This window comes from Lichtheimia ornata (assembly GCF_029851405.1).
Source record: "Lichtheimia ornata isolate CBS 291.66 chromosome Unknown scaffold00010, whole genome shotgun sequence".
NCBI lineage: Eukaryota > Fungi > Mucoromycota > Mucoromycetes > Mucorales > Lichtheimiaceae > Lichtheimia > Lichtheimia ornata.
Window position 1 is genome coordinate 284,482 of NW_026695330.1, and position 23,705 is coordinate 308,186.

At 43.6% G+C, this 23,705-nt stretch overlaps 7 protein-coding genes across 7 annotated transcripts; 4 read left to right on the forward strand and 3 right to left on the reverse strand.

The window, feature by feature from the left end:
* Window positions 1–1,468: 1,468 nt before the first annotated feature.
* On the forward strand, window positions 1,469–2,784 carry O0I10_003218 (uncharacterized protein; the record flags this gene model as incomplete). Its single annotated transcript, XM_058483290.1, has 3 exons — window positions 1,469–2,153; window positions 2,249–2,566; window positions 2,627–2,784. 3 exons carry the CDS (start codon window positions 1,469–1,471, stop codon window positions 2,782–2,784), a joined length of 1,161 nt encoding a protein of 386 aa, XP_058345909.1.
* A 242-nt stretch (window positions 2,785–3,026) lies between these two features.
* On the forward strand, window positions 3,027–4,557 carry O0I10_003219 (DNA repair protein RAD51; the record flags this gene model as incomplete). Its single annotated transcript, XM_058483291.1, has 8 exons — window positions 3,027–3,140; window positions 3,209–3,353; window positions 3,425–3,535; window positions 3,595–3,686; window positions 3,766–3,974; window positions 4,035–4,164; window positions 4,237–4,361; window positions 4,434–4,557. 8 exons carry the CDS (start codon window positions 3,027–3,029, stop codon window positions 4,555–4,557), a joined length of 1,050 nt encoding a protein of 349 aa, XP_058345910.1.
* Window positions 4,558–5,997: 1,440 nt separating this feature from the next.
* O0I10_003220 (uncharacterized protein) lies at window positions 5,998–7,356 on the forward strand (the record flags this gene model as incomplete). The annotated part of the gene is made up of 5 exons (XM_058483292.1): window positions 5,998–6,223; window positions 6,288–6,421; window positions 6,496–6,744; window positions 6,802–6,891; window positions 6,949–7,356. The coding sequence occupies 5 exons, from the start codon at window positions 5,998–6,000 to the stop codon at window positions 7,354–7,356; spliced, it is 1,107 nt and encodes a 368-aa protein (XP_058345911.1).
* Window positions 7,357–16,341: 8,985 nt separating this feature from the next.
* Window positions 16,342–16,645, reverse strand: O0I10_003221 (uncharacterized protein; the record flags this gene model as incomplete). Its single annotated transcript, XM_058483293.1, has 2 exons — window positions 16,342–16,528; window positions 16,587–16,645. The coding sequence occupies 2 exons, from the start codon at window positions 16,643–16,645 to the stop codon at window positions 16,342–16,344; spliced, it is 246 nt and encodes an 81-aa protein (XP_058345912.1).
* Window positions 16,646–18,484: 1,839 nt separating this feature from the next.
* O0I10_003222 (uncharacterized protein) lies at window positions 18,485–20,492 on the forward strand (the record flags this gene model as incomplete). The annotated part of the gene is made up of 5 exons (XM_058483294.1): window positions 18,485–19,640; window positions 19,704–19,822; window positions 19,912–20,161; window positions 20,218–20,289; window positions 20,350–20,492. The coding sequence occupies 5 exons, from the start codon at window positions 18,485–18,487 to the stop codon at window positions 20,490–20,492; spliced, it is 1,740 nt and encodes a 579-aa protein (XP_058345913.1).
* Window positions 20,493–20,577: 85 nt separating this feature from the next.
* O0I10_003223 (uncharacterized protein) lies at window positions 20,578–21,555 on the reverse strand (the record flags this gene model as incomplete). Its single annotated transcript, XM_058483295.1, has 6 exons — window positions 20,578–20,597; window positions 20,655–20,687; window positions 20,747–21,071; window positions 21,129–21,177; window positions 21,237–21,450; window positions 21,516–21,555. The coding sequence occupies 6 exons, from the start codon at window positions 21,553–21,555 to the stop codon at window positions 20,578–20,580; spliced, it is 681 nt and encodes a 226-aa protein (XP_058345914.1).
* Window positions 21,556–21,638: 83 nt separating this feature from the next.
* On the reverse strand, window positions 21,639–23,578 carry O0I10_003224 (uncharacterized protein; the record flags this gene model as incomplete). Its single annotated transcript, XM_058483296.1, has 10 exons — window positions 21,639–21,991; window positions 22,051–22,156; window positions 22,215–22,369; window positions 22,427–22,458; window positions 22,512–22,582; window positions 22,650–22,695; window positions 22,756–22,925; window positions 22,980–23,073; window positions 23,136–23,344; window positions 23,414–23,578. 10 exons carry the CDS (start codon window positions 23,576–23,578, stop codon window positions 21,639–21,641), a joined length of 1,401 nt encoding a protein of 466 aa, XP_058345915.1.
* Between the last annotated feature and the right edge of the window lie 127 nt (window positions 23,579–23,705).

The following is a 23,705-nucleotide window of genomic DNA, read 5'->3' on the forward strand; positions in this document are numbered from 1 at the left end:
ACCCACCCACCCGATTGTATACCAAGCTTTCTTTCATTGTGTGATCTGTGCTACTTTTTTGTGAAATAAAAAAAGGACAAAGACGCCACCCACTAGTAACCATCACTCATTTACATTCGCGCGGAAGGAAATGGATGACGATTCCTATCGCTTGCACAAAGAAAAAAAACCAATGCGTTTTCCTTTTTAAGGCGCGATAAGAGAAGGTAATCCCGGATAAGGTTTTCTTGTCATTCAACCGGAAACAAGAGGAAAGCTGCTGCTCGTTGAAAGCTGGGTATGTATGTAACCTTGTTTCGTATCCGATCTTTGTTGACAGAATTGTGGATGCCAAAAGATATGCGTACACACACACGCTCTCTGTTTTTGTATGCCGCAGTTTCATAAATGTATGTGCTGCACTAAACAAGCTTGATCACCTTCTCCCCCCGCTTTTTGGCTACCCGCATGTGTGTCCTTGTTTCGTCTTTTTGATAATCAAAAGTTGCATTGGGTTTAATGACAAATGGCAACTAAAATCTTTTAGCTGCCGAGTTCCCGCACTGCTTGTGGTACGTATTGCCGACGAAGACTGGTGTTGTACCGAGACCGTGAGTAGGTGACAAAAGAGCTGATGGCTATCCCCCACTCATACTTCATGTTGGGAACTTGTTGCTGGGGCAAAGAACCAACCCGTCAAATAAAGTGAGCTTTTGCAGCAAATGATGATGCCGTTAACCATAAAAGAAAAAGACGACAACAAAGAACAAGGGGTAATGTTGATAAAAGTGAGAGTGATTCGGCTCTTGTTTGTTTTTGCTCAAGGCACGTTTGGCACTCGTACAACGTTCCGTGCGACGCTGACGCAATGGATAAGACCTGGCGGCATGTGAAACATCAACCCCCACAACATGGATCCAACATGGGAGATTGTAATGCGCAAAAGAGAAAAAAAATTATCCTGGGAACCCATCCACTTGACCCCTTTACTCATGCCGATGGACTATTGGCACACCTGTATATGCATGCATCTAAAAAAAAGTGGGTTAGCGGATGGAACCGATGATAATGAAAATAGCAGTATAGCACAGGGACAGGGGTACAAAGTAAAAGCACAGGCAACGTAGCATGCAAGTGACTTTTTGAGTACATTGTTTGTGATGAAAGAGTTAGTTCCGAGAAGGATTAAGGCACTGAGATACGTTATAATTTGAAACATAAACCAACCATGGACTTGGATGAATTACGGGAAGCGGGGCAGAAGCCATTGGTACACGGCTGCCGACCCGATTCCCCGTTGGTGTGTGTTGCGGGCTTGCTTCCGATATGACGGGACTTGAAAGGAGGATCCCTTTTGCCCTTTTGCCACCCACACCACCATTTCTTTTTCTTTTTATTCTTCATCTCCCCCCACGCACACACATTTGATCATACCCATTTTTACCTTTTCTTTTTCAAAGCACATCATCGTTTTTATCTTCCTTGTCTAATGACACCGGTGACAAGTCGCAACCTCCTTATCGAAAGGTGCTCAACCTATAGAGGCTGCGAGCCTTGTAAAAGGCGAAAACGAGTGTGCAACGGCAAAAGACCATGTGGCAACTGCAACGAGGCCCAGCTGGACTGTGTCTATAGCGTTGTCTCAGATCACGCACGTAGCGTTTTTACTACTACCAATGCTCGACGACTTAGCTCAGGCTCTGCTTGTGAAACTTGTCGACGACGAAAGACAAAATGCGATGGCGGCAACCCGTGTGCATTTTGTGCTAGTGCTGGCATCGAATGTATCAATAATTCAGAGCGACGCAAGCGATCGCTTTCTCACAACAATATCAATCTCACCACCAACATGGCTACTTTATCAGCTTCTTCTTCTTCATCATCGAGTGGAGCTGCATCAGGATCCGATCAAGGCACTGATGCCATAGATCGAATTGAAGATCGTCTACGTCGTATCGAAAAGTTGATGACGGCCTTTACACCAAGCCCATTATCTCAAAGCACATCATTCCATACGGATGGTAGCCCTACCAATAATAGTGACAATGCACGCAAGTTGTCATCTCCTCAACCTCCTTTGCCATCATCATTGGGTGTGCGACAACATAGACACTCCGTTCAAGGAATCAGTGTTGCCAAGGAACAAGCTGCCTTACGCTCCGTCATGATGGCAGGTTAGTGTTTCTCGGGAATTTAGATATACACAGGAACATCCCGGTCCTTTCGAAAAAGATCAAGGAAAGGCTCACATCCTATTTTTCTTATGTAGCCAAGGACACTTGCACACCACCACCATCGTCATCATCATGCAACAACAACAATCTCATGTCTACTAGTCCCAGCAGTACGAGTAGTGAGAAATCATCACCACCATCATCACCCGTTCCCCGTCAAAGTGCATCTTCCACCCAACCTATTACATCATCGATGCTAAACTTATCCCTGTCACCATCTTCATCCACTTCTTCTAATGGCTCAAGCATGTTGGTCCGTTCCTCCCCATCTCCACCCGCTGAAACTGCATGGATGACGCCGAAACAAAAAAGTAACGAATGGAAGGCTACAACGCCGATCCCAAGTTTAATGGGTACGTATAAAGGTGACACATGGAATGTTCTGGGAACGATGCTAATACCGAATCGTGTAGATCAACTTTCAAAGCGTACATTTACAACTGCAGCATTGGATTATCCGAGTATGCAGTATCCAATTTATCCTATCAATCAATCCTCGTCTCCTTCACCACCGCCACTCCCGATGCACCCAATCTCCAACATGGCTAATGCTATGCCACCCCATCATTGACCTCTTCATTTGCTTGTTACCTCCTGTTTGTCTTTCTCACTCTCTCTTCGTGTACACACTTTTTGTTTTCCTTTTTCCCTTTTGGTTTCTTTTATATAAGTCTTTCAATATCGCCACACCCATTGTTAATGATCAATGATTTGCCCTTTGGGCGCCCAGCAATAAAAAGTTCTCTCTCTCTCCCCCACACACATCCATCGCTTCTCTTTCCATTCTCAGCCCATTTCTTCTAAAACTGAAACATGTCCTCTGAACAACAACATGAACCAAGCGGCGACGATCCCAATGTCTCACTGCAACAGGAACAAGGAGAGCTTGAAGGAGATAATGGTGCAACCTTGATTGATGTTCTTGAGGTGGGGGATATAAAAACAACTTGTTACCTTGGCATTTAATCACAATGTTAACGTGCTTCTTTGACTAGAAATATGGTATAGCAGCGATCGATATCAAAAAGCTCAAAGAAGCCGGTTACTTTACGATGGAGGCAGTGGCATACACACCCAAAAAGGCGTTGATTGCAATCAAAGGTTTATCTGAAAACAAGATCGAGAAGATATGTAAACAAGGTAAGCATGCATGTTGTTATGTATGTAATGAAGAGGATCTTTTAGCTAAACAGCTTTACCATCGATATCAGTGCATGCCATGATTGATCTTGGTTTCACCACGGCTATGGAAATCCAACAACGTCGCCACGAGATTATCCGAATCACCACTGGTTCCAAAGAGCTGGATCGCGCTCTTGGCGGTAAATAGGCCGTGCACAGACTGCGTGTGCAACAATCACCCTAACCTTGATATACGTAGGTGGCATTGAAACAGGGACCATTGTCGAATTGTTTGGCGAGTTCCGTACTGGCAAAACACAATTATGCCACACATTGGCGGTGACATGTCAAGTATGGTGGGCTAATGGAGACGATTGGGGTGACAAGGAAATGGGTTTGGTATTGATCGCGTACGACTACTACTTGACAGCTCCCTGTGGATCAAGGTGGTGCAGAAGGACGATGCTTGTACATCGATACAGAAGGCACTTTTCGACCTGCTCGCATCCTTGCTACGGCACAACGCTTCCATCTTGCAAGTGAAGAAACGCTCAACAACATTGCTTATGCACGTGCCTATAACAGTGATCATCAAATGGCTCTCCTTGTTCAAGCATCAGCTATCATGTCCCAAGCACGGTATGTGTATGGTGATATCCTTTGCATACAACGTAGCTCTAACGATCGTTTTGCATCCAGATTTGCCGTTCTTATTGTTGACAGCGTCATTGCCTTGTATCGCACTGATTACTTTGGTCGTGGGGAACTTTCAGCTCGTCAAATGAATTTGGCACGTTTCATGCGTCAATTGCAACGGCTTGCTGATGAAGTATGTATGCACATACACACACAAGCGTATTTTGGTTAGAGGATCTTACCATTCTTCCCCTTGGATTTACAGTTTGGCGTGGCTGTCGTGATCACCAACCATGTCGTGTCTCAACCTGATGGAAATTCGGCCATGTTTAATCCTGATCCAAAAAAGCCAACAGGGGGTCATATCATCGCACATGCTTCTACTACAAGGTACACAATGCCTTTTATTGCATTACTACTACTGCCAATCCCATGATGGCTCACGCATTTATGATATTGTAGATTGTATTTCCGCAAGGGCCGTGGCGAAAATCGCGTGTGCAAAGTCTATGATTCGCCATCTTTACCAGAAAATGAAGCCATGTTTGCTATTCTCGAGGATGGCATCAATGATGCGAATGAATGATCATGGATCCTACATCACCTATACAAGCCCTTATATATGATTAGCTCACTTAATTTGCTGTAATGAATACATACCAATACTATACCATCATATGAAAACGCGTCTCAATGGTTGTTGCATGAATCGAGTTTGCTTGTGTCATGGTAGGTTCATCAAATCCCAACGCATTATCACTTAGCCATCTGCATAACTTCATATTAGACTCGAAAGCATCACTCAGCAGGGGTGCCTTATCACCTAGGCTCCCAAAGATTGTCATGCTAGATCCAATGAAAGACCATAAATGGGCACAATATGCTTCATTGTTAGAGAGCAGTCTACGTGGTCTTCTTTCTTATTAACAACCCCATGACCACCATAGCATCTTTTTGTTTGGAAGTCCATGTCTTTGCATGGACCATTGTACACACCGTGTTTTATTCTCGATCTTTGTTTCTACCTTCAACCACGTGTTCGTACTGCCATAAGCAATCGAATGCCAACACGTCTTTGCACTATTTGACTACAGGAGACATACTACGCCTATCGGCGATTTTGTTTATGCAGTAAGTTTTCGATGGATTCTTGCTGGGGTGATTGAGATCAGGCAAACATTAACGTGGGAACATCTCATGGAGCTTCCAAACCGGGGACTTCATGCCGTAAGTCGTTTTTCACCATTGCTGTATCTGCATCTCTTTATTGTTGATGTCGTCGAGAAGCAAAAATTGCTAGTATGAGTAGCAAGTAGGCTTTGCTCCAAGAATCGGCTCATGTCATTCTATTGATTCTTATCGCGCAAGAAGCGTAGTCTAATGATACCATAGATTTCGAAATCGATCCCACATTACGCTGCATATAGCCATACAATAGCAAGGTGTATGGTGGGATCGATGCCGATATTAAGTTAAAAGCAGCCTTGCTCTCTCTGATGAAGAAGTTGACGGCCATATCGTTCTTTGATGTGCCCATCATCCCATACCCAAAGATTTTTCCATGAATGTAATTAACGGAACAATTTGACTCATACTATGCATTAGATCCTAACCAGCTTTTGCTATGAATTTGGTACACCGCTACAGGTTGTTGTTGCATGTATGGACCTACCCGAAAGAATAACCGCTGGTGCTGGTTTGCTGGCTGCCAAGCTGTACCACTTTACCGTCCCAAGTCGCGTATTGCGGTAACATGGCATACAGCCCCACGCGTGCGTGGTCCAAGTATTCTAATCGCGTGGTCATAAGCATGATCACAAAAATGCACTTTATCTTTAACATATGCATACGAAATGTTATGGTGTGGGGCAAAAAAACAAAGGGGGCGGGAAGATCAACAAAGCTAAAGGCTCACCTGGTTGTGTCACCAGATGGCCTTGCGGGTAAAATTACGGCATCAATCCAACACCCCTATTTAAGGAGCAACTCATTTACATAATACGCCTCTTCCTTCACATCCAAAGCTATGGACTTGCTCGATCGTTTATTGACAATCATCCAAGAACAATCAACAACAACATACATTGCTGGCGGTGCCGCCATCATTGTCAGCTATCTAGCATTGGTGCATATGATACGCTTTCGATACATCAATGCATTACGCCGCAAGTATCCTGATCCGACGCTTCCGTTACGGGATGCCAAAGTGGCAGAGGAGATCTTTGACACCACCTTTCGCTATGACTTTCCATGTAATCTATCCCGATGTGCTGCTATTGGCCAAGCCAAGTCGATTAACTCATGTCGTCATTGTAGTTCTTGGTCGACTATCACTGGAATTGGCTCTTTTCAAGACATACTCGGTACCAACAATTAGCAAGATTCTTGCAGCGACAGGCGAGTTTTCCAAAAGTGCTGCCAAGCGAGCTGAAGATACTGGATTAATCTTGGTCAGGACCCCCCTCTCTTCAAGTTGAATTAGATGATGCCATGTTTGCTGAATTAACATGCTTTTCATACACAGGCTGAGATTGTTGATCCTTATGCTCATATCGAAATCGAGAAGCGTAAACATGCCAACGTGGATGTTGAGAAAATCGAGTCTGAGCAACGAGGTCGTGCTAAAATTGCTATTGAGCGCCTTAATGAAATACACGGCAAATACCAAATCCTTAACGGTGATTATCTCTATACCTTGTCACTCTTTATAATCCAGCCGGTCAAATGGGTCAATCGTTATGGATGGCGTAAGCTTGATCCTTTGGAAGAAAACGTAAGTATGCACATAATGCATATGATCATCCATCACTCACCTCATCGTTTGATGCAGGCAATTTACCGTATATGGTATGACATTGGTAAAGAGATGAAGATCAAGGATATCCCGGAGTCATTGGATGCTATGAATACGTTCCATATTGTGAGTAGGCGTGGTTGCTATGGGTGTGAGTAGCTCATTGATATACATACGTGCTAGCAATACATGCATGAAAATGTACGATACTCGCCAAACAACTGGAAAGTCGCCCAACCCACCGTTGAACATTTGCTCAGCATTTATCCTCGATTCATCCATGGGCTTGTGTACAGGTTAATACCATCGTTGCTTGATCCACTTGACGTTGAAGGATTTGGATTACCACCAGCATCGAAGAACCTGTCGCGCCTGGTTGACAAAGGCTTGTTGCTACAAGCATGGATCGTCAGACACATGATGCTTCCACGTTTCAAGTCGACTCTTCGTACCCCCACAAAGCCTGATGAAAAGACAAATCGATACAAGGTGTTGTTTGAAATCTACAAACCAGTGTATCCTGATGGCTATTGTATCTACGAACTGGGTCCAGAGAAATTTAAGCCCGCAAAATGTCCAATAGCGCATTGAAATCAAATAAAAGGGGGATGACATGCATACTTCTTGAATACGAGGGGACAAGTGGAGTAGGATTCTCCATTCAAGCCTGGTTGCCATGGCGACCCTTGGTTCAGGTTGTTGTTTATGGGTTTTCCTTTTAGAAATGAAAAGAACAAAAGCATCTCGATACAATCTCGCTTTCCGACCATCAAGTTTCTAGTTCCCCTTTCGATCCAGAAACCAACCAAGTGATCCACATCTTGCACATATGAGCTGATAGCACGATACTCTAGGTATTATGTTCAATCCAGTGTTTATTCGATTGAAGACATGGTAGTAAGGATATTTATCAAGCAACTATGATATAGATAAAGAAACAGCATTGCCAAATGAAAAAAGGTGTAAGTGAATCACATAGAGCCAACGGGTATCATTGTGTCGTTGTGTCATTGTATTCTTGATTGCTGCTGCCATAAGCATCTTCATCCATTATTGCAAATAGCTGCTGCATGCATTGACTTTTGAGTATTCCAATATCATCCATGGCCGTAAGACACCTTTTCAAAGATAAAAGCCCTCGACAATCCCATCCAGTCCATCATCATCCTCAGCCGTATCCACGTGATCATTCCTGCTGGCAGTGCGACAAGTAACCAAAGCAACATTCTAGGATTCCTTTCTCATCACTGCACTTGATTGAATCCATCCCATCCATCCATAACCATTGCAAGTCCAATAAGGGTCTCTCTGATCGCTGCTGGTATGCTTCCTTTACCATCCGGTTGCTGGTCTACCTCTTTCTTGGTCATTTCATTGCAGCTCAACCAGGAGTAGTTGATGGCTGATATGACATCATCCATAGGAATCCGTATGTATCACGGCAAGTTGCTAAACGATCAAGCTGCTTCTATACAATGGCTATCTGCGTTCGCGTAAGAAAAAGGGCTGCAAGGCAGGTTGCTACAAGTAAATGATGACATCGGAGCAAGACCTTGCTGGTAGCAACTGGTGGAATGAATGCTGTTACGATTGGTTGTGGTCGAGGATTGTACAAGAGATGGTGGTGTCAAGAAACGCGGGTGTTGTAGTGAGGTGCACACGCCATGCACTTGCCATTCAGTCCAAGACAATCGGATCAAGGCAGTTGTAGGATTGACATGGTGGGCTGAAGCAGGACAATCGTTTGCAGGTGGTAGTTGTATACTTGAATGGGGCAACAGTTGAGAATGGGAGGAAAAGGGAAATACGCTGAGAGTGGAAGAAGTTGAAATTAAAAGGATTCTTCTGATGGTTGGATGGCCTTTCTTGGTTTGAGCGTCGTTCAGTCAATCCTCTTGAATCAACAAAGTTGAATGATGACAATGATGTGCTGGAGCAGGACAAGCGTTCACATGCATTGGATTAGGCAACAAAGGTGATTGGGAGGAATGGGCTATTAGCCGGCAGTTTACAAATAACTTACCAAAATGATTTTTCTCATATTGGATGATGTTTTGTGTTTGTCCATAACTCACCCAAATCCCCTCGGATCAAGAAAGTTGAAGGATGAGCATGATGTGCTAGAGCAGAACAATCGTTCGCATGCATTGGATTGAGGAAAAATGGGGGAATGGGAGGAGTGGGCTATTAGCTGGCAGTTTACAAATAACTTACCAATTTGATTCTTCTGATATTGGATGATGTTTCTGTGTTTGAGCGTTTTTCAGTCAAATCTCATCGGATCAAGAAAGTTGAATGATGGACATCCATGTCGGGACCAGGACAATCGTTCCGATGCAGTGGATTGGGCAACAGTCGGGAATGGGAAGAAGTGCATGATAGCTGCCAATTTATGATGTGCTATTTAACAATGTATGTAGAATGCATTGCCTTTTTGAGTTGCATGAAAGCCTGGGTTACACAAACACCACCCTCTGCATCTTTGGCTCTACTAAGGTTGATTTGCTTGACAACAAACAAAAAGCACTTTTCTGATAGCACTACGCTTAAAGCATAGTAAAAAACATAAAGATACCCATATTTCAAAATCTTACAATCAAACGTGGGGACTTTAATAGATCAAAGTTGCTCGGCTAGGTCAACCGCACCTTGTGTGCAAATAACAATTGATATCAGCTGATGTCAAAAGTTTACACACATGAAATCAAATGGTTTCTATACAACGGTACATAGGATGAATATGGGATCATTGAAAATAGTTACTACTAGTAACAGCGGTAGTCGTTGATGATGGGAATCATTAAAGGTGCACAAGACAAATTTAGCTGCTTCTTGTTTTGGATATGACTGATTTAAAACTTGGAGTATCCAGAGTAATGCGATGAAAGAGTTGCCATTGTTCGAAATTCAGATTTGGTGATATGTTCTGCAGGGTCTTATACATGTCAAGGAGTTTGTCGAGAGATTGTTGTGATACGAAGTCATGTAGCTCTGATACAGAGGATGGGAGATTGATCTGGTTTAGCTCAGCAACCACATACAAGCCGTCATCGTAAAGAACTACAACGTAGAATGTGATCGTGTAACCTATATATAAGTTCAAATTAGTTTCGAGATCCGTTGGCTGTCATGTATTATTACCTATCACTTGAAAGATCACGATGCGATTAAGTCTATGCACATCGATAGAGAAGCCGGTTAAATCTCCACCATGGGAGTTGGGGGGGTGATTCCCCTGCTATTTGCACCATGGCAAATGCACCAAATCAACTTCAGCACCTGACGTAGACCACGGTACCGAAACCAACTTTTGCAGATGCTTCACGAAGAGATAGCTATATCGAAAGGAACAAGGTAGCGTGTATGAGCATTGACTCATCAAGCAACATGATCAAGCTTTATCTCGTTACAAGAATACAATATCACCATGAGAGTAGGATAAAAATAAAGCACTATGAAATACCACAAAGATCAGCGCTTGTTCACAAAGTTGGTAAGAAATGGGATACGTACAAAACCTTGGGAAGTTGACCTTGTAAGCAATCAAAGGAGTATGACAGTGGAAAGAGATGTGGGGGAATATGATGGGCGTCGACAACATCCTTTTTATTGTGTATTGTGGGCGTGAGTATTGTTGTCTGTTGGGGATGATGCATTGATAAATTTGATGCATGAGCTGATAAAGCAGCAACCAGAGCCAAGGATCGCCATGGCAACCAAGCCTGAATGGATAATCCTATTCCACTTTTCCACGCCTGAACCTGTACAACCAACATGTGGGCCCTCATAAGTATGGTATGTTCATGCGCTCATGAATCATTGTATCACAACTCACTCTTTCTTGAACATAATGAATTAAGCTTACAATGAACCAAGCTCCTGTAGCAAGCTTTATCTTAGGCATCATCATTCTCGAATTTACTATATTGCAATGCAATTGTTTGAGGAACCCCTGCTTTTCGTCTATCAGTATGTGAACTATGAACCTTGAATGAACGCAATACAGCAATGTGACAAACAACACAGCATCTCGACACGATGATGTGAATGATCCAATCTCGCCTCCCAACCTTCAACTTTCTATTCCCCCTTTCAACCAGGAAGCAACCAAGTGATCCACATCTTGCACATATTAGCATATAGTACGATACCCTCCTAAGCATCATATTGCATCCAATTTCCATTCAATGCATAAGTCGAAGAATAAAACATGGTAATGTGGATGTGTATTGATAAAGAAACAGTGATGTAAATTGAATGAGATACGGGTGAATCACATAGAGACAATAGGGATGATTGAGTCATTGTGTTCTCGGTTGCTGCTGTCATAAAGCATGATGGTAAAATAGCTGCTGCATTCATTGACTTGAGTATTCTAATATCATCCATAGCTGTAAGACACCTTCTTTCGTCAAAGATACAAACCTTCTCTTCAATCCCATCCAATCCATCATCATCCTCAGCCATTTCCATGTGACATGATCCACCCTTCCTGCTGACAACGCGACAAGTAACCAAAGCAATATTCCAGGATATCTCATCACTGCACTTGATTGCATCCATCCATCAAATCCAATATGTTGCTTGAAAAGAACCATGTGATCGCTGCTGGCATGCTTGCTTTTCGATCCGGGAATTGGTCTATCTCATTCTTGGTCGTTCTCTATCGCAGCTCAACCAGGTGAAGATCGCTTGTATTGCGGCGTACTTGATAGCTGATATGGCATCATCCATAGGGATCCGTATGTACCAAAGCAAGTTGTTACACGTAAATAAAGTTGCTTCTATAACCATGGGTATCTGCTGTTCACGTAATAAAGGCCACAATGGAGGTTGCTGCAAGTAACTTGAGACAATGGTAACGACCTTGGTAATGGCAATTGCTGTTACGATTGGTTGTGGCAGAGGAACGTGCAAGAGCGCGAGTTGTAGTAGAATGACAAGGTTGTGAACGCTGCTTGAGACAATGGAGCTAATAACAACTGCTGGAATGAATGCTGTTACGTTTGAGCGTGGCAGAGGAGTGTGCATGACAATGTGTAGTATCAAGGAAGGAGTGTGTTGTAGAAGAGTGACAAGATGGCTGTGTACACTCCATGCACTTGCCATTCAGTCGAAGGCATTCGGATCAACACATGAGAGGCTCGATATGATGGGTTGAAGCAGGACAATCGTTCGCAGATGGTAGTTGTATACTTGAATGGGGCCAACAGTTGAGAATGGGAGGAAGAGGGAAGAGGCTGGGAGTGGAACAAGTGGAAATTAAATTTGTCGGACACCCCTTGTTGTATTAATGCATGAACACTGTACATCCAATCCTTGATGTTGTGATTGCCCCTCTCGAACCTGAAACTTTCACACAAGGTGCTCCCGGGCATGCTGATCAACATCATTCATTTAAAAGCCGCAGACTTCATTGTGAAGATCTAAAATGCGGGGCGGCCCAAATGGTGGATGACGGGAACAAAAGAGTGAACGGCCTACCGCCCCGAAGTTGCCCACTTCCAACTTGCAGATTGGTCAGGATGATGCTCCGAGCATGCTGATCCACTTTTCTCAAATAAAAACCTCACGCTTCATTTGAAAATTTAGAACGAGAGCGTCCAAAAGTTTGAAAGACGGAGACATTCGCAGGGTCTGTCTTTCAACAATTTATAGATTCACTGTTTGGGCGTAGCTCAGCCAAATCGGCTCGGATCAAGAAACTTGAATGATGGAAATGCTCGGCTGGAGCAGGAGAATCGTTCACATGCAATGGATTTTGCAACAACGCTGATTGTGAGGAAATGGCTGATAGCGCGTAATATATGGACTATTATTGATAGCCATAAAGTATAATCCATCAATCCTTTCAGTCATGCAAGATAGCTGTGTTACACAAACACGTCCCTCTCCATCTTTTGCTCTGCCAGGGTCTGGCTACTCGACAATGAACAAAGACCACTTTTCATATAGCATCACGCATACAGAATATGTAAAACATAAAGGTGTCTGTTTCTCCAAACTTTACAATCAAACGTGGGCTCTTTAATAGATCAACGTGCTTGTCGGGGTCAAAGGAATCTTGTGTCAAAATATGAAGTTCATCGTGGCCAATCCCAGATTTCGCAATGTCGCCACCAGCCAAACTGGATCTGGGGGTCGACCTCTTCGACGACGACGACCAAAAAAATATTTTTTGGGCTGTTTGCGACATTGAACGCGAAACTTTCACACAAGGTGCTGTTGGCCAAGCCGAGCCCATTGCTCTAATAAAAACCCCACGTTTCATTGTAAAGTTCGGAGATACAGGCACCTTTATGTTTGTAAGCGTGATGCTATATGAGAAGTGGTCTTTGTTTAATGTAAAGTAGTATGACTATAATAGAGCAAAAGATACAGAAGGACCTCTTTGGGTAACTCAGCTAAAAAGTCAGGACTTCAGGGACAATGCATGAAAGGTACGCAACCCTCACTTTATGTCATACATTGGCAGCTAATAGCCACTTTTGTGCATTCCCAACTTTTGTGCATTCTATTGTAGGTGGACGATGCTCCTGCTCGAGACATTCATTTCCATGATTAAAGTAGGTTGATCCGAGCTGATTTGGTTGAGTTACGCTCACACAAGATTACATCGGTTGAGCTACCTCTAGCACGCTCTATGTGGAGAGTGATGTAATCTCTCTTTGACCGTAGTTCAACCAAATCGGCTCGGATCAAGACAATTAAACCATGGAAATGAATGTCTAGAGCAGTGGCATCGTTCCCATGTAGTGGATCTCGCAACAAGGATGATTGGATAAAAGTGGCCGTTAGCTAGCAATACATGCCTGTTCCTAGATGATCCATAAAGTAATTATACATGACCCTTTCATTCATGCAAACGTAGCTGTGTTACACAACACGACCCTCTGCATCTTTTGCTCTGTCAGGGTGTAGCTACTTCACAATGAACAAAGACCACCTTTCATATAGCATCACGCTTACAAACATAAAGGTGCCTGTATCTCCAAACTTTACAATGAAACGTGGGGTTTTTATTAGAGCAATGTGCTCGGCTTGGCCAACTGCACCTTGTGTGAAAGTTTCGCGTTCAATGTCGCAAACAGCCCAAAAAATATTTTTTGGTCATCGTCGTCGAAGAAGTCGACCCCCAGATCCAGTTTGGCTGGTGGCGACATTGCGAAATCTGGGATAGGCAAGCTTGATCGTGAAACTTTCACACAAGGTGCAGTTGGCCAAGCCGAGCACATTGCTCTATTCAAAACCCCACGTTTGATTGTAAAGTTTAGAGATACAAGTGCCTTTATGTTTTGCATAGCTGTAAGCGTGGTGGAGTTGCTTTCTCCTAGTGGATGGTGTCGGCTGCATTAACGGAAAGATGGAGAACTGAGTGAAATGGCACGTTGTGGTTACACAGACACGTCCTTGACAGGTTGCTACACAAATGGATGATGATGATGGTTGCCTTTTGTGAAGGTACGTAAGTAAAGAGCATCCAATAATGAAGGTGTGTCAAGGTATGTATCACATTTGCATGTAGAAGAAAGTCGAGCTGCATAAACCAATTTGTATATGTAAAAAGATACGTATACATATTGAATGAGTCACTCATCCTGAAACTCAATGGAGGGATCTCTTCACTTTTTCTCTTCTCAAGCTCATCCCACTTCCCACTCCTCCTTATTGTATCACAAAAGCCATATACTTCTTGCATGACCGATAACCGGACCACCTTTATTATTCCACCTTCGAAGCAATAGTATGTAATCCACAAGCTAGCAATCTCCAACAAGCGTGTAGTAAATAAACAATACTTTATTTCATCTAGTTATCTTGCTATGTACTGTACATTGCCACCACCATCGTCGTAGTCGTCCTCCGTCATCATTCCTACCCGTACTCGTCACCAGTCGTCAATCTCATCCGTCACACCAACATCCAAAATACACAAGTTGAAAAGAATGGGATCTTGCAGGCTTCCTTTTGAATCTCGTTGTCGTCATCATTGTCATTGTTGTAGATGGGGTGATCATCGTAATCGGCATTGTTGTGAATGTGGTAATCATCGTAATGGTCGTCTCTACAAATAAGAAAGCAGGCAAGTTAGACCATCTGGTACCGGAATGATGACGATTTGGTATACCGTTAGGCGATCCTCTCGAAGGAAGAAAGCAAATCAGAAGGAATTCAAAAACCAAATCACCACCATACGAGCAACGTCGGGCGATCCCTTGTTCTTGAGAAAGCACTGCACGAATCACGCAAGGCCAGTTCGATCCATGGCAAGGAAGGACATCACTTACGTAGAGTCCAGACGCATAGTTGTTCTCATTCATCCTCTCCAAAGAAAGAATGATCCCCAATCCTTCCAATCATTTCCCACCTCATGAAAAGAAATCCTCAAGGGAAAGAACGAGCCTATCACGAGAAGAGCGTGTTGGTTCAACACATTCACGGCCGAGCCATTGCAAATCCCCTTTTACCTCAACACGGTGACCATGCTCTTCCAACAACCCATCGTCATCGACCCATCAACTCAAACGCAGGCCTATAGAGCCATGGACGCGTTCCAAGAAGCTTTTCCAGCACACTTGGCTAGTGCAGAGCGACGCAGCGGCCACTTGATACAGGCTGGGACTTGAACCCAAAGAGATGATGATGATGATGCCCCAAGTTGCATTGCCTGACCAAAGAAACCTATTCAATTCATTATTAGCACACACACAATAACACCCTTTTCATTGTTTGTTTCATTGTACTTGCCTTTTCCATATACACAAAGACCCGTGTTGTTGGTTACTGGAAACCGAAAACCATGGTATAGTATAGTTGAGCCGAAACAAAACGCCAAACCAGCCAACGTCTTGAAACCAAACTTGCCATCTATACAAGCTGACGCGTCAATGGAACCAATTCGACTGCAACATTGGACTCTGAATGTACCTGTTGACACCAAGCGTAGAGCGGGAATAGCAACGAGCAAAAGGAAGCAACCATATCGCCATGGCAACCACCAACCACCAACCACGCCCATTCCTTAGCACTTGGACACGCTCACTCCCTGACATTGCAAATTCAGAACTACATTAATACCTCACAAACAACAGAACACTCTTCTATAATACATTACCTTGGCGCATGTCGTGAATGGGATAAAAACAGAGGAGGGAGAAAGAGGAGAAAGCGTTGTCTCAGGTCGCGGAGCTACCGATGTCAAGTAGGTTGATGGTCGATTTTTCCAGTCGCAACAACCCTAGTGTATCCAATGGCAACGGCGTGTCTTTTGGGAGAAATAAAGACGCTGCGGTGGTATCGAAGGGATCGTTCCTGGTCCTAAATCGGGTGGACTCGACATGGCGATAATCACCTCACTCACATCCTCGAAAACGTAGTGGTCTAGGTGGTGAACACGATCCTCGTTGTCAAAGCTCAGAGGCTGGTTGAATGGCTCCATTGTCTTCAAATGGGATGATCGACGTATCACACAGAATGCATGCTGGTAGTCGCTATGATATCTTGTTGTCCAACCAAGTAGATTGAAACCCATCCTCTTCACCCGAAAGCTTCAGCTTCTTCAATTTGGGATAGCTCTCAGGCGCAGTCCTGGTATCGTTGCTTATATCGTGGCATGCCAATGAAGCAGGATGCTGAAAAGTGCCGAGAACGTCTCCAAGTGAATAATCCAAACCCTCCATCCTCATATCCAAATGCGTCATGGTCGATAGCAGCGATGCCAGAAGAAAGTACTGTTGCTGCATTAGCATCATCAGGGTATATTCTATTATACGAATGTATTAGGTTTCCATAGCTGATGATAATGATGACACACGACTTACTCACCATCACAAATAAAGAGACCATAGTGATTGGAATTGGAATGGTTGGGTCGCTCCATATTTGAGAATCAATCCGGCAATATTGAGCTGTGCTTGCTGATGAGGACGTACATACACCATGTATACACCGTAAGATCTTCTCTCGCCATAAAGGGCAAATTGAAAGCATTGATGAAGCTCATGTGGTCGATGTTATTGTCCACGATCATTCCAGTGATCTCGAAAGGAAGCTCGTTAATGAAGCCAACGCATATACTATTGTGCTTCAAGTCGGATGATGGAGCAACCGAAAGATATCGATATACACGTCATGCCGTTCTTGTAGCTGACGCACGTGGCCTTAACATAAGTAACTCATGTCAGAGGAAGGAGCCATTGCTCGATTGGTTGTCGCGTCATTGAGTGCTGCTTCAAACTCGTCACTGGCTGCTAATGCTGTTGCTCGATCGTAAAGAAGTTGTCGCTTTGTAGATTCTCCAAGATCGGGTGTCGCATTGGTAGTCCTACCGATCCTTTGGCTTGATCAAATCAAAGCTTGCGGGTGTTCATACATTGTAAACCAAGTAAAAGAGGTGCGGGGTGTGTATGGAATAGACAAAGCAGGGAAGAGAGATGATGACATAGCTGCTCCTTACACCATCTGCGCACGTGGGTTATTTTTCCATCCACACTTTTTTCTAGTGGACCTAACAATATCATTAGCTATTCATTGATCTCATTATCACCATCCATCATTTGCACTGTTTTTATACACACAACATCGAGAACCATCCCTTGGAGTACAGCGTGCATAAAATTAAGCTTGTGGAACATGACTCTCAGATGATGATTGGCTGAACTTTCAGCCGCCTGGCTACCGCTTCTTCCCCCTTTTTCCTTTCCATCCAATTTTATTTTCTTTGTGTAACCACAATGGTAATGTAACCGATTGGCTGATCATGATGTCAGCGGTGGTTATGGCTCGTTTATGAGCGGAGAGGCGTTGTGCGCCTATCAAAAGTGTCGTGTGATCGCATGATATGATGATCGTTTATAGTTATCCCTGGCTGCGATACGCCGTGGTAACACACCACGTCTATGTTGAGAACAGTTTGGTATTATCTGATCATGTCCGTCACACTTGACAACATTTCCTTGTATTCTTCTTCCTGCCATTGTTGCAGCAGATGATTGGATATGTAGTCATCCTGCTTAGTAGTGTGTACGTCTAACGCGATGTATCAGCCATGGGGGATGTGTGCATGCACGTTTGTCGTAGGTCATGTGACCACGTGACCTAGCTTTCGCTCGTTCCTTCTAGAACCCTTTTCCTTTTGATGCTGGCAATTGCTAGAAGCCCTTTACTAGCATCTTCCACATCATTCATAGAATCCATACATTGAACATATATATATCGTGAACATCCTTAGCAATAAAAGATCATCACTTATCATAGCAACACCAAAAGTTATATCATTGGCCACTGATCTAATCAGCCATACGATAACGACACGTTGAAAAGACTTTATCATTGCATATGTTTCGGCATGCGATATACATTTATGCGTGCCAAGCTTCACGTTTCAAATAGTGGCCCATTTTGACAGCTACCACTTATGGACATCCTACTTGAGTAAATTCACCAGCAATGTTGTCGTTTTTGCCTACTCGAATGATACTTGATTAATAGAATGCATGTAATAGCAATAGCTCTTTTGCTCAAAGCGTTGCGAATGGAAAGACCTTCATAAGGGGACGGGTGTCGCTTCGGAGTAGGCGTGTTTCATGGGATGAAAGAAATATCGAAACTCGGATGACAAGGGCGGCATGAATGATGATGACCCATGTGGAAGATGTATATATAAAAGCAATGGAAAATGGAAAACAAATACCCCTTGCAACTTTTTCTCTTTCAAGTCATGTTTATTGGAAAACTGGCAGCCATTGGCTTATTGGGCGCGGTCAGCGTTCAAGCCCAAATGACCAACACCACACTCTTGGGCATTCTCAACACAACGCAATTGTCGCCTGCCAACAAGTTTATGGAGTTGATTACATCGGATGCCAAATACAAGCCCATTCTAGACTTGCTATCCAATCCCGGTAACCATACGGTCTTTGTGCCATCGGATAAGGCCTTTGATGAGATGGCCCAGCAAAATGCCACCACAAATGAGGATACATTCTCGCAACAAAATGGCAGTGGTTTCCAACAATCACCTTCTGAAGAACCTATGGGAGCAGGTGAAGGCCAACAACAAGAAGGCAGTGGAGGACAAGAACCACCAGCTGACAATGGCGAAAACAACCCTGACAACAATCCATCGGACCAACAAGAGGGATCAGGCTCTCAAGAACCTCCTTCGGATCAAGGACAACAGCAATTTGCCAATGTTTTCAATGCTATTTTGCCTGAAGGTCTCAAGGTGTTGCAGCAAGATCAACCACAAAATCAAACCGAAGGTGGTGGTGGTGGTGACCAACAACAAGGAGGTGACCAACAGCAAGGCCAAAATTCCACTGAAGGTGGTAATCAAACATCAAGTGGCAACCAAACATCAAGTGGCAATGAGACCTACAATCCATTTACTGAAGGAGCACGTGCCAATTACACTATCCTCAATTTGATCCAATATCACATTGTCAATGGCTCGTATTTGCTCAAGGACCTCAATGATACAAGCGTCTTGAACAGCGATTTGACCAACCGCACTGTTGACAAGAATGGTATCGGTTTGCCCATTGTCATTTCTCGCCACAATGTTACCATGAATAGCACCCAAGAAAACAATAGCACTCAAGGAGACAATGGTGAGCAGCAAGACAATGGCGACCAACAACAGCAGAGCCAAATCACCGTATTGCAGGATCAACAAGCCAATGACACCTCAAGTGGTGGTGGTAGCAACAATGGCACATCTTCTGGTGGCAACAGCACATCTTCTGGTGGCAACAGCACGTCCTCTGCCAACAACACGCAAACTGTTTATCATGCAGGCAATGGCATTGAATTCTCCAATGTTACCTTGTACGACATTCAAGCATCCAATGGTATCCTTCACGTCATTGACAGAGGTAAATTTGAATGATGATCATGTTTATTATGCATACTTTGCTCACATTTTATTTTCTTTACAGTGATGGTTCCACCTGGTCCACCTACCGAGGTCGTCCAAAATGTGTCCAATACATCCACCCTTGCCCAGCTTGTTCAACAAAACAACCAATCCGCTTCACAGATCAACAACTTGACCAACGTAAGTATGACTAGGGTGATATACATATGCCATGGGTCATCATCACATGTACTTACACCATTACTCCCTTGAAATTACAAACACCCTAGATTACTATCTTTGCTCCTACGGATGATGCATTGAGCAGCTCGGGTATCCATGCCAGCTTCCAATCCTTGTTGAGCAACTATGCTGCTTCCCAAGATCAGATCAAGAAGCTTGTCGATGCACATATTGTCAAAGGTGTCTACTACGCTGACAACTTGACTGCTGTGGCTCACCAACAAGGACATGGCAACCTTGTTACGAATGAGAACAACAACAAATTGGAATTGACCCCTGTTAACGACTCTGTGCAAAGTAAGCATGCATGATCCATTTTAACTTTGGCGTTATTAATGATTCCTTTCTACTAGTCAACCACACTGCAAACGTCGTTGAGCCTAACATCCTCATGAATAATGGTGTGATGCATTTGATTGATCATGGTAAGGCTAACTCTAATCCCATTTATGTATACATTAAGCTCATCCCATGTTGTTATTTAGTGTTGAGCGGCAACTTGCAACAACAACAAAATCAGACTCAAGGTGGCGGTGGTGGTGCTCAAGAATCTGGTGCCCAGCAATCCGGTGCTAGCGAACAGCAACCCCAGCAAACTGCTACCGGTGGTCAATCCCAACAAACGTAGAAAAGTCCATTATTGATGTAGATAGTTTTAAATTGTAAATATAAACATTCGTATTGTCTATCCTATATATAACATGCTGCCTTCTTCAGAAAAAGTGGATGTATGCTACATGATTTGATCATCAATACGCTTGCCAACCTGATATGGACATCATCAACTTACTGAGAACGAGGGTGCCTGCGGCAGTGATGGTACCTAAGCATAGCGAATCAATACCCTTCATCCTTAACAATCATACCATGACTCCTCCTTACCGATCATGTATTGCAGAATTTGCAGCTTGATGCCTTCCATTTGTCGCCGAAGTGTTTGGATTTCATTTTCAATCTTGTCATCCGTCTTCCTTAACCTCTCATGCTGTTCAATTGTCTCATCACGGATACGACCCTTCTCCAAGTTCAAGTCTAGCCGGACTCCAGCTTGGCTACGAGTGATCTCTTCTTGTAATTGTTTGCGTAACTTTTCAATCTCTGATTTCAATCGCTCGTTGGCTGTTTTGACCTCGGCTACATCACGTCCTTCCATTTGCTGTATTTCATTCTTGAGTCGAGCAAAGTCCTCTTTGTATTGTTTGATTGTCTATTTTCCTTGTCCTTAGTCATGCATACCTTTCCCCCATCCTCATTGCAAACTTACTCGTTCTTGGTCTGCTTTGCTCACGAGATCAGCAGTGACAATGGTGGTACTAGGGCAGGTCATCAATATACACATATAAATGCTTTTCCCTTGTCATCTCCCAAGTACCTTTCATCAACCACATCATCCAATGAATTGATGACTGCACGTGCTTGTCCACTTGAGAATCCCTCACGTTCCAATAAACGAGCAAAACGATCGGCGTCAAAGAAAGGCATGGCGTTGCGTATCCGTTTCTGGTTGGTGCCAGGTGGCACTTGTTGTACCCTTGACACGGCGTGGAATGATCGTTGCCGTAGAATCTGACATGCTGAAGGACGTGCTGCATGCAAGTGCTGAGTGAATTTCAAAGTATAAAGTCGTTTCGATGGTCGTTTTTCTGTATACCTCCAAAGTGTAAGATGGATTTGTAAAAAGCGTACAACATTGTGAAGAGTGAGAGATGGTGTAGGCAAGGAAGGCACAAGAAGAGAGAGATGTGTGTGTATTGGAAACAAACTCAGCAATTTACTATGACAATGATTCATTGCTCTCTGCTGCTGATCGGCCACGTGCTACAGGATAAAGTCGCATGGCATCATCATTCTCGGGAGAACCACCACTTGCTCTTGTTTCTATATCGCCGTCATCATCATCGGGTACTTGAGTGTAAGGATTGTTGGGATAAGGCCTGAACTTGTATCCAATGAACACATAAAAGAGGAATGTTGCCGTTTCATCCACCGCTTCTCCAAGCCAAGTAACGTATTGGAAAGGTAACGATGCTTGTAGTAATTGAACAATGATGCGCGTAACGTAAATGTACACCAACGTGACAATGTAAAAGGAAGACCATAGCTTGTACTTGTTCAAAACATCGGCCTCTATAATAAAAGATAGGTCTCAATATTGGAACGATCATCGCATCCTATCATTGTTTTACCTTTTCCATCAGCAGATGTCCCTCTACCCAAATGCTTTCGAGTTTGCAATATAGTCCATAGTATGACGCCACATCCTGCTAGGTCAATAAGCGGTAGCACCATGTTCTATATAATAAACATACATCAGCGGTTTGGCACACCCATGTTATCCCTTGTTACTTACCCAGAATGACCGGTCAGTAGATCCAACAGCTGCTTCATTACCAATGGCTGATGCAATATTGGCCAAGACTTGGAGTGGAACAACGATTGAAATGACACGCTTATCCTTGGAAGAAAGGAAGGGCTTGATAAACATCCATCCCGAGGCAAGAAGTACTGCATGATTCCTTTTAGCAACGCCACTTTAGTATGAGAACTCCATTGCACACTTACTAATGATCAAGATACTGAGGATTCCTTTGACGCTAATAGAGATGTGTTAAGAAGGCAACAACTGCAAATGATAGCTCTGATTTACCTTGCAAAGATATAAAAGCCAATTCTCCAACCTTCAGTGAGGACACCTTTCTTTTTGTAATAGAACTTCGCCTACGTGAAACGACAATGAGCCCCACCAAGATCTCCCATGTATATAATCCATCCTCAACGCTCTTACCGAATGTAAAGCCTTGTCAATATGGATGCATACGACCAACACAAGCCTAACCATTACCATTAATCCTTGTATACACACGCCATGACTCGTAAACAATACCACATACATCAGCCAATGTGCACGGAAAACGCGGGTATCCTTTCGAAAAACAAGCAAGCTCAACCAATAGAATGCGACCAATAGATAGGCCACCGAAGAAATGCCATAAACGAGTGGAAGTGGCGTGTCTCCTGCTGAAAGATGATTGTTGCCAGGATTGACAGGGTCCACCGTCAACTAGATTACTTTTGTTAGCAATGAGAGACATGGATTTCTTAACAAGATACTCACATGAAAAGACACGGTCGAGTGTTGTTTGCAATTGACAAAGATAACTTGCCATAATCCTTCTTCATGTGGTTGTACAGCGATGGATGTTTGCCATCTATTGTATATAGGTTGAGTTATCCCTCCTTTCAATGACCTTCGATCCATGACATGACATACGTGCGTTCTTTGGTTGATAGTTTCTCCACAATGCTTGTGCCATCATCGATCTCTTCTTTGACGTAGCTCCTATCCAAGAGACAAGTAGGCTGTTCGGAGCTCGAGCCATGGTCTTGGCCATCATTGTCCCTGGTATCTTCCTCCATCAATGTCTGCCGTGCCTTTCGTACATAGAATGCAAGTTCGCCTGTATCACTGTCATTGGAAAGCTTGTATATGCAAGTACTTTAGTCAACATAGTTGTCGATAACGTTGGACAATAAAGAGTGCCCATTTACCACGAGATCGCGAAGATCCAGCGAGAGTTGACCACCTGTGAGGAAACCAAATGATGCGACTTGTACAGCTTTTCGATCGTCTTGGTCGAGAACCAGTTCTGGTAGTAATGCGTCTGCTGCAATGGTGTATAATAAGAGAGCAACAAGTAGGAATGACCAACGCATGTTGATGGGTGTGTGTGTGTGTGTGGGTGGGTATTATGCGGGTGGTAAGTAAGTTGCGCGTGGACAAAAAGAGAAACCAAGATTATTCCTACTCCCCCTCCATCCTCCTCAAATGATTGAATACCAA